Raw genomic sequence first — 10390 nt, 5'->3', positions numbered from 1 at the left:
CAGGAGCTGTGGACAGGGAACAAAGTCCTGCTGTGGGACAAGGACGGAACGTGCCGGAAGCGGCCAGCTCAGCAGTGCCAGCTGCCTCGCTACTTGTATGGGCTCCAAAAATCCCATACACCTGTATCACTAGCCACACATAATAGTTTTCGAGTTAAGCCACACAAAATCTGCAACCAAGGGGACTTGTCACAAGCCTGTTGCCAGCTCCCTGCAGCCACAGAAGGGAGTTTGTTTCCTGTCTGGCTCCATGCCTGCTCCTTAGTCAACCACGCTAAGCTTGGAACTGAAATAGTGTGTGCTTACCATCCAGACCTCAGCAGTGCCTGAAGTCATGACTCCTGGTGCTCGTGTCGGGAGGTGCAGAAGTTACCAGCAATGAAAGCCCGCACTCATGTGTCCCACCTCTGCTGCGGCTGAACCAGCAGTCCACACTGAACCGTGCTCCTACAGGGTGTGCTCCACAGGGATATGGCTGGGGGAGCTGACATGTCCCAGTCTGTGGCTCACAACCGAGCACCCAGTGAGACAGCACTCCTTGACAACACACAGAGGCCTCAGTGTGGCAAGAGGTGAAAGAGTCGCAGCCTCTGGCTTTCAAGCCACAGTATTTGCCACCATTGGACCCCCCAGCAGAGAGGAAAGGTCTGGGCAGCACATTTGGTCATTAAATGACGGTTGACAAGGGAGCTGGAAAGCCTCTGATGGGAAGTCCCATCTGTCATCTGTCTCCTCCCTCAGACTTACACAAGCAGGGCTAAGCCTATGCAGTAATTTAAAGACAACAGAGATGAAAACATCGGGGTTTTTGTTGCTGTTGTTGTTTTTGTTTTTCCTAAAGCACCCCCTGTGGTGAAACCAACAGAAGATGAAGAATCTTTTTTCCCCAGCCCATTTTGTAATAGCAGTTTCAGCACAGTCTTCCACAGTCCTGATGTTAGTTACCACTAACTTTCAGCCCAAGAGAGGGAAGACACGTTTTGTTTCTCAGCAGCCCTGTGGAGGCATGACAATAAGTACGCTGAAAGCAAACATTTAAAGGCCTCTGCACAGCATGGAGATCAGGAGAAAGCACAGACAGCACCTACCCAGGGGAGAGAGCAGCTCCTCGCAGACAGCAGACTCCTCCTACAACTGCTGAGATGCACATCACTGAGCACAGCCAGGGGGTGGAGGTATCAGAGCTGGTAAACTCCTGAGCATCTAAAGTGAATTCAGGTGAAGATTATTACTTACCCAAGGGCAAGGGGATGCTCACATGGGAGACACACCTGCACTTGAGAGGGCCAACAAAGCTGGGCACTCAGGAGAGCTATTTAGTACAGCCACCATTGCATCCTTGCAACGACTGCAGCAGCTGTGTGACCATTCAGGATTGAGTGGTAACAACTTGGAGCATCTTCTGGCATAACACAGCTTCCTATTTTTCTCTTATCTTTCAGGCAAAATTAAAGAAGAAGCAATTGGGCAGGAAGCATTCGAGCACTGTATGGATGAAAGCTAATCTCCTTCTCTGGAAATATTCAAGATCAGTCTAGACTTCTTCCTACACGACCTGCTTTAGCAGGGGTTGGACTTTGAGTATCTCCGGAGATCTCTTCCCACCCCTACAATTATGTGAAAGCAATAAGCAGTTGTCTTGGAATTACGATACATGGTAAGATGGTAGAGAGGTGAGGAAACTTTCTGGCTTAGCTAAAATCAGTGATCACTGGGCCTGTGCTCTTCAGGAAAGGAATAAAAGGATTGGATTGAAGGAGAGAACAAAGACCTTTGGTATGTGCAACTGAGTGAGGCCGACCTCATGCGTCCTGCCCTCCCTGCCTCCAGGGTGGGTTACTGCAGCACAAAGTGCAATTCATCACAGCACAGCCCAGGAAAAGCAGACATCAGTGGCAAGGACAAGCTCCTCCAGTGCTACCCTTCCCACCCTGCCAAGCTCACCAAGACCTCAGGACTTGCGAGGTTCCAAGCTCACTTTGTCTTCACATAAAAACCAAACATTATGTGTTAGAACAAATCCTCATCGGTTAGAGTGAGGCCGGCACAATGTCTGCATCTGATCTGTCCTTTGCTATTTAGAGCAGGATTTATTTAGCCTTTCTGCTCACGGTTTTCTTTAGAAAACGAATGGAACTGCTTACAGCTATGATTTCACATGATGTTAAAAGTATTCTCAAACAAGAACTATTCCAGAAGCATGTTATAAAGCCTTACAACGAAACAACTCGTCTTCAACCCTGTGCATGTGCCAGGCTTGACGTTGCAGCAAATATGGACATCATCAACCTCCAGTGAACGGAGGAACTCTCCACCCTAAAAAAGTTACCAGTAACCAAAGATCTACTTCATGCTGAAACAGAAAACACTTGTTATAAAAGATCTGGAAAACAATTTGCTTCCAACTTCAGTCTACCTCCAGAGGTAACTCTCCCTCTTAAAGCACAGCTGAGTTTTCAGTCATGGGTACATCAAAAACGTGAATACAGAGATAATGCACTGAGCAAAGCACGTGGCATTCTGGACCAGCAGCTCAGCTGGCTTCAACTGAGAAGCACAGGGATCAGTCGGGGTTTCTTTGGATTCATGTAGCCAGAAATTCAGCACCAAACCTTGAGCACAGAAAGTATCTTTCCTTACGCTAAAATAGAGGCTTACATGGCTGGAATAACTGAGGCAACAAAGCTGAAAACAGGCCAGTAGCTGGTGGCAGGGAGATACATTTAGGAGGGCGGATGATTCCCCACACCAATCTGCAAGCTCTGCCATAATCCTGCTGCATGACAGCATCTCTGTCAACAAAATGGATTTGTTCCGACTCCTTTCTCTGGGCAGAAAAGGAACCACTCATGCAGAGCAAATAGAGAACACTCCAGAAAGTAATTTCAAAATGATAGCTATATTTAACTCCCACAGAACTTGTTCCCAAGCCTGTTTGCCCAGTCAGTTCTGAGGATGCTGAGAAGCGAGAACGAAACTAAGTATTTGAATAACAGTACACTGTCAGATTATTTTAACCAAAAATGACAAACCACAGAGACTGCTGCCAAATCAGACAAGGATTCAGCTCAACAGTTTCTCGATGGCACATGACAAACCCAACCCAGAGTTTATCTCATTCAGATGCAAGTCCTATTGCTCAGTGTCAGGAGCAGCACTGGTGAGAAGTCACAATCCTGCTTCCCCCAGCTGCAGCACGGCCTTTCATCAGCCTGCATGCTGCATAGAGCCCCAGCACAGGTCTGGAACAGCCTGCCTTGCCTGGCCCAAGCAGGCAGTCCCGCTCCAGCCGCCTTCACCAGCACTGCAAGACCCACCTGCACGCCTACCTGTGCAACCTGGGCTAGGGAGCTGCTTTGGCAGGGGGTTGGACTCCATGATCTCTGGAGGTCCTTTCCAACCCCTGCAACTGTGTGACTGTGAAACCCTGCCGTATCTCTGTACCTTACCTGTGTGTGAACTGTGAACCCACAATTCGTGGAGCTCTACCGGAAGTAAATGCAAGCTCAGAGACAATTTGACATTTGCTAAGTGACAACTAAGGTGTTCTCAGCAAGTTTCAAGACAAGCTTTATTTATTTTAGAACAAGAAAAAAAAAAACAACCACAAACATGGTACATTGTTCACATTCAGTCAGCTCCTACATCAGTTTCACCATTCACGTGGTGCACGCTATTATAGCCAGGAGTTTCCAGTTGGCTAACAGCACACTAAACCATTAAACAGTAGCCATTGCACAGCAATTAACACCAATGCTAAAGAGAACAAAGCACTCTCCAGCCCAAATCCTCTTGTGCCAATGTGGGTTCAGCACGGTAACATTTCTTACACATTTCAAAAGAGCAAGACTCAGTCCTTTCCAAGATGCTTTACAACACATTTTGACCATCTTCATCATCTGAACAAATTCCTGTTTTCATGGCTCCATTAACTGTGAAGAGGCTCAGGTGAGCACAGCCGGTCTTGCCATGTACTGCAGCACAAGATACACACCTCTCTACCAACACCTCTCAGAAAGGGGTTTTAACAACAGTACTGCCGAGCTTATCTTCGGAAATCCCTGCTGAAATCTGTGTTTGGGGATTTGCTTTCTCCAGGTCCACGTTCCCTGGTAAATACTTGCCAGTCTGAGGAAAAGCTTTTGGCTTCTCTGTCCGGTAAGTGGTTTTCACAAATCTCAGCAGGTTAACAATAGCAGCCGGTGTAACCCCAGGGACACGGCTCACTGCACCGATCTGCACGCGGAAACAGGAATGAGTTACCCTGAAACAAACCCAGGCTCTGAAGCTAGTGAAAACTGACATCAAACCCTATGGCTATTATCTTACCGTCTGGGGACGGCTGGAGTTCAGTTTCTCCCGCACCTCTGCTGATAGGGATGCATCAATAGCAAAGTAGTCTATGTCCTCTGGAAGTTGGAGGGCTTCATCTCGACGCACTTCTTCTATTTCCTGCTGTTGATTGGCTACACACCACTCATAAGCAGCTGTGGTGGAGGGTCAGGGAAACACAGACAGGTATGTTCATGTGAAAAAAGTCACTTATAGGAATTCTTGGAAGCAGAACTCCACCAAGATGATCAAAACATGGTGGAAAAACTCGGTTTTGATTCCTGCCTCACAGTTAAGGAGCCTAACTCATAGTATTTCAGGAGAAATCCTACTCTTCGATGTGGTACGGGAATTAAGATACACAGGTGATTTTTGCTCTTATTCCACGAAAGGATGGTCAGTTTCACACAGCAGCGAAGAACTGAGGGGGCAAATATAAATAACTGATCTCACTCCACAAAGTGAAACTCAGGTGCTCAAATGTAACTGTGGCCTATACATGCAGGCTCTGTTAACAGTGCTTCCCTTTACTGACCAGCAAAGCAGAATGCAACACCCAAGAATGGCTCTCCCCTTACTGAACAAACCTTAGAAGATCTTAACTCTTGTACTCTACCTTCTATTTTCAGTCTCTCTGACAGTTCCCTCCACTCAGCAAGCTTTCTCAGGGGCTCTGGGATAGCCCTTGCCAGAATCTCCATGTTGGCCTCTGGGTATCGAAGGATGTCAAAGGCACTGTGGAGAACATGAGTAAGTTTTTACAGTATAGGAAGGACCATTACTTGCAACAGACAGCAATGCAGCTATTCCCAGCTCAAACTTTGAAAGGTGAGGATACTACAGTACAGACCAAAACAACTACAGATCCAGGCTGACCTCCCTGCTGCTTCCTCTCAACACAGTTGAGAGAGCTCTTGAAGAAGGGACTTCATCAAGCATCCAGCAAAGCAGTAACCCACTGCAGAACCGTTACCGTTTGGTGACGTGCTCAACACAAACAGCAAGCACTGACTGGGCCAGAGTACTATCTTTAGGAGGCTAAGTCAGTGCTAGTAGATGTGGTGCAGTAAGAACCCCAACATACTGCTTCTTCTACAAGCAAAGATCAGGTATGAGTCTCTGGAAGGTGCTAAAAGTCAGAATCTCGGAGTGCTGACCGCTTCGGTAAAGATGTACAAATGCAAAGCCACCAGCCAGATGAGCAAGCACAGTCAGCCAAGAAAGCTTTGGCTGCATCCTTTACCTGACAGGTGATCTTCGACTACTACTGATGGGAACTTCTGGTACCAAGTGGGACCATTTGGATATACTGAACTGAAGAGATTTTAGTGTAGCAATTCCATCTTCTAAAGCAGCCCTCATCTGAACGGCTTGCTCGTATCGCCGCTGTGACACACACCCAGCTTCCTCAAAGCCTGCAGAAACAGCACACGAGAACAAGATGTGCAATCAGGCAGCACTGCAAATGGCAAGAGTCACCTCCAGGACATACCTCTGTGGGTCAGCCTGGCATCGGCATTGTCAGGCCGGAGGGACATGCGGAACTCCACGCGGCTGGTGAACATCCGGTACGGCTCGGTGGTGCCCAGAGTAGTAAGGTCATCGATCAGGACACCCACGTAACCTTCGGTGCGACTGACAATGAAAGGGGGCTTGCCTTGGACCCGTAGGCAAGCATTGATCCCAGCAATCACGCCCTGGGCAGAGAGAAAGCAAAACAAAAAGCATTATCGGTCCCTTCAAGGCTAAAATAGCTGCACATCTCTGCTGAGCTTGCCACAGTTCAAGAAGCATGTGGTACGGACTGATTTTTTTGGGTGGCCCTGTGCAGAGACAGCAGTTGGACTCAGTGATCCCCGTGGGTCCCTTCCAACCTGGGATCTGCCACAATTCTAAGGGCCTGGTGCAGCTGCACCTTGGGAAATGCAACAGTCAGGGCTGGTAATCTAGGCGGTTTCTTCTTTGCAGTACTACCACAGCCTGAAGAACTCAGCCCCTGCTGACACGCGCAGAGATGAGAAACATGTTCCAACATATCTGCAATTGTACCCACTGCACTTCCATACTGAAGTATCTGTCAGAACTCACAAATGCTTTTGTTACTGCATCACCATTAACTGCCACTGCAGTGCCACTGTGCAGGCCTGCAATCAGGACGAGCAAGAGAATTAAGAACATCTCATTAGCACAAGATGGGCCTACTTTGATGCCTATCAAGGACAAACACCAAGGTAACGTCCCTTTCCGAGCACAGAGCATACACCATCAGATTCACCCACCTGAGCTGCAGCTTCCTCATAGCCCGTAGTGCCATTTATCTGGCCTGCAAAGAAGAGCCTCTGAACAAGACGAGACTCGAGAGAGGCAGCCAGCTGACGGGGATCTAAAAAGTCATACTGCACTCCATAGCCTGGGACAAACAGGAAGACAGATTTTAAGAGAGGGATATGGAAGGTCCTTACTCATCAGCAAAGGCAAATCAATGGGGCAGGATGACTTAGGTTATCAACTTTTATTTACAACTTAAAATGCAGGAAAAAAAATTAATAAATAGTTTAATCAATATGAAAAATAACTTTAAAATTATTTCTCCCCTCACCTGGCTGTAAGATCTTGGCATTCTCCAAGCCCTGGATAGATCTGATCACTTGCTCCTGGAGCTCGGGTGGCAGTGTCATTGACAGGCCTTGGGGGTAAATGACGTCGGACTCCAAGCCTTCAGGCTCCAGCCAGACCTGATGCTCACGGTTTGGGAAGCGCAGCACCTTCGACTCAAAAGAGGGGCAGTATCTGCAACAGGAAATAGCCACGTGCACCATTTAAGGCAGATGAAAAGTAGTTTTCCAGAAGCAAAGCAAGGGAGACGCACAGCTTCACAGACTCACGCCACTAAGAGCCTCATAGGGCACCACATCCTTACCGGGGGCCCTTTGTTGTCTCCCTCACGTGGTCATTCAGGTGGAGGTTATCAAGGACAATCTTCTGAGCCCTCAGGTTAGTGCGAGTCAGGTAGCACGACAGCTGGTCTTCTGGCTGGAAGAGAACAAAGCTCGTCGGAAATTAATCCAGTCACAATACCCTGCACCCTCACTGAATTACTCTATTCTGAGGATCTTCGAGGGCTTTTCCGTGACAGTTTGCTCTCAGTTCGTGTAGAGCTGGGTTGTGCTGTCCTACCCACTGTGCAGAGAAGGAGTAATCAGAGAACCTGAGCAACATGCCCAAAAACAGACCAAGAAAAGAACAGAACCTGAGAGTCAGGGATCTGCGTTCTGTGCTATGAAAGGCACTCCTAACCACAGGATGGACTCAATCACATTAGCCTCATTAGCCTCTCCACTCCCTGTTTACTTTAGTTATTCCAACTCCTATAAGCTCCGGACAACCTGATTTAGCTGTGCACGTCCCTGTTCATCACAGCGGAGTTGGACGAGATGACCTTTAAAGGTCCCTCCCAACTCTAAGGATTCTATGATTCTACAGCTGCCTGGAAGGAGGTTGTAGCAGGGTGTGAGTTGGCTTCTCAATCCTGGGTAACAGCAACAAGATGAGTGGTAATGGCTGAGGTACTGCTGTAGAGGTTCAGGTTGGTTATTAGGAAAAAATTCTTCCCTGAAACAGTGGTCAGATGCTGGAACAGGCTGCCCAGGGAGATGGTGAGCCACCATCCCTGGAGGCTTCCAAGGAAAGGGTGGATATGGCACTTAGGGACATGGACAAGTGGTACGGTGACGGGCTGATGGTTAGATTACATGGTCTTGGAGGTCTTTTCCAACCATAACAGTTCTATGACTCCCAGCCACACATGTTCCTTATACCAACTCGCTGGCCTGGCACTCCCAGAGATACTCTCCACCTCCCCAATCCACTGCCCAGCTACACGTGCACCTGCCACGTGTCATCCCACCTTGATCCACACAGCCTTGCTGAGGAAGCTGAAGGGCACAGGTGGGTTGTCAGGTACACGCTCCTCCAGACCACTGAAGTTGATAGTGTCTTTGGCCAGGCGGGGTGGCGTCCCAGTCTTCAGCCTGCCCACAGCAAATCCCAGTCTCTCCAGAGTTTGGGCTAGTCCCACAGCCGGCGGGTCTCCCAGGCGCCCAGCGGGATGTGCCTCCAGTCCCATGAGGATCCTACCCCTCAGAAACGTCCCGGTGGTCAGGACGACACTCCCAGCACACACCGTGCTGCCATCCCCTGGAACAGCATGTTTTCAGAGATGCACATGGTTTACTGTCATTGAAGCACCGGTTCCATGGTGGTTCTGTTTAAAACTAGACTGCTGCTGTCTACTCAGGGCTGATGTATCTCTTATTATTTGGCACTTCGATAGCAGGGATGTTAACAGCAATAAGTAAAATAAGCGGAATGTACGGTTACTCCTGATTTTCCTATTTCCCCAAGCGTTTTACCCAAATAAACAAGTTCCACTCCCAGGAAATATTCCTGACCGGGTCCTTACGTTGGAAATCCTGTTTCCAAGATCAGTAAGAGGTAACAAGGCACGAGACTGCACTGTGACAGGACAATGCTGTCCAGAAATGCTATCTGCAGCATACTCCATTTGCCAAATAAAGTAAGATAATAATAATAAAAAAGACACAGCATGGAATTCAGAATTACTAGTCTGAGGAAGACTAAGCCCACGTAACCTCCCAATACCCAATCAATCCAGAGATGTTTTCCACTGTGCTACAGACATTAACACAGCGTGAAGTGCCTCAGCTGGGTCATCCAGCTTTCTCACAGATGAATCAGATGTGTTTAACCTGAGGCTACTCTCAGCATACAGTGCTCAAGGGTGCTCACCGCGGTACCCACACGTACCCAGAACAACGCCTGTGACTTGGCACTTCCCAGGGCGGTTTGCTTCTGGCTCTGTCAGGAGAAGGTCTTCCACAGATGCCTCACGGACCGTCAGCAGGGGCGTGCTTAGGATTTCCTTCTGTCTTGAAAGAAGTTACCACAAAAATCTGGCGAGTTCTGAGATGTTTGGGCCACCCCAAACCACACTGATTTCCAACACATCCATCAATTTCTTCCTGTGTTTTAAACTGCATTTTAAAACCAGTCATCACTCTTGGCTTTCTCTGAACCCCATCCAGCTGTTTTTACCCAGCTGTAATACACAGACAGCCTCACTGGTGGCTGATGTGCCCCCAGGAAGTATCGTATGAACCCCCACATTAGCACATCCACTCCCAAGCAGCCCAAGCTGACAGCACACAGTGCTGCATCTCTCTTTTCAAATGTACGAGGGCCGCTCTGAAAGTAATGTCTCTTGTTATATGGTATCAGCCCACAACGTTGGAGGTGGATGGTGGTGTGGCAGTAGAGGCTGAACCTTCCCGTCAGTATTCTGCTCCATGCTGCTGTGGGGTGACAGATGGCAGCAGATGGATGAAGCAAAGTCACGATGTGGAAGCGTGGATGAAGCGAAGGTGCGGGAATTTGTCCGCTATGCAGACAAAGTGAGGAGCCGCCGTCACCCACCTGCACGCCGTCCCGGTAGCGCTGCCGGTCTATCTGCGCGCGCAGCCCCCACACGGCCGGCCCCTTGCTGCGGTTCAGCACTTTGTAGTGCACGCCGGCCGCGTCGCACATCCGCCCGCACAGCCCGTCCAGGGCGTCCACCTCCCGCACGAGGTGCCCCTTCCCGATGCCGCCGAAGGAAGGGTTGCACGACATCTCTCCTGCTCCGAGCACACGGGGACGCGCTCAGCACCGCCGCGCGGAGCGCCCCGCGCCGCCCCCCCGCCCCGCGCCGCCCCCCGGCGGTACCGATGGTGCCGATCCTGTGCGTGAGCAGCAGCGTGCGGGCCCCGCCGCGAGCGGCCGCCGCCGCCGCCTCCGTGCCGGCATGGCCGCCGCCGATCACCACTACTTCGTAGCGCGGGGCCGCGCTCCCCAGCCGCCGCCGCTCGGATCGCAGCGCCGGGCGGCGCCAACAGCCGCGCGCCAACATGGCGGCCGGAACGGGAAGCGGGGGGCGGAGCGCGGCGCTCAGGGCGCCCCCTAGCGGCGGCTCGTCCCGGCTGCCGGCGGGAGTTTTGGTTCT

General features: G+C 50.0%; 1 protein-coding gene across 1 annotated transcript; it reads right to left on the bottom strand.

Moving 5' to 3' along the window:
- Positions 1-3553: 3553 nt before the first annotated feature.
- Positions 3554-10297, bottom strand: MTO1 (mitochondrial tRNA translation optimization 1). The gene is made up of 12 exons (XM_065730876.1): positions 10114-10297; positions 9826-10025; positions 9160-9277; positions 8240-8529; positions 7253-7365; positions 6932-7122; positions 6612-6742; positions 5825-6029; positions 5576-5747; positions 4949-5067; positions 4330-4487; positions 3554-4236 (listed from the first exon to the last, which is right to left on the bottom strand). Exons 1-12 carry the CDS (start codon positions 10295-10297, stop codon positions 4012-4014), a joined length of 2106 nt encoding a protein of 701 aa, XP_065586948.1. The 3' UTR covers positions 3554-4011.
- Positions 10298-10390: the final 93 nt, after the last annotated feature.

Source organism: Cyrtonyx montezumae, unplaced genomic scaffold (genome assembly GCF_038088225.1).
Source record: "Cyrtonyx montezumae isolate F1298 unplaced genomic scaffold, pur_monq_1.0 scaffold_13, whole genome shotgun sequence".
Taxonomy (NCBI): domain Eukaryota; kingdom Metazoa; phylum Chordata; class Aves; order Galliformes; family Odontophoridae; genus Cyrtonyx; species Cyrtonyx montezumae.
Note: the sequence above shows the minus strand (reverse complement) of the source record. Positions and strands in the feature narration are given on the sequence as shown.

Excerpts from the sequence above, each read along its gene's own strand:
- MTO1 (XM_065730876.1), bottom strand. The coding sequence starts at position 10,297 with ATGTTGGCGCGCGGCTGTTGGCGCCGCCCGGCGCTGCGATCCGAGCGG. Across the intron at positions 6,743-6,931 it reads TGCCAAGATCTTACAGCCAG|GCTATGGAGTGCAGTATGAC; the intron begins GTGAGGGGAGAA and ends TGTTTGTCCCAG. Across the intron at positions 6,030-6,611 it reads ATGAGGAAGCTGCAGCTCAG|GGCGTGATTGCTGGGATCAA; the intron begins GTGGGTGAATCT and ends CTCTCTGCCCAG.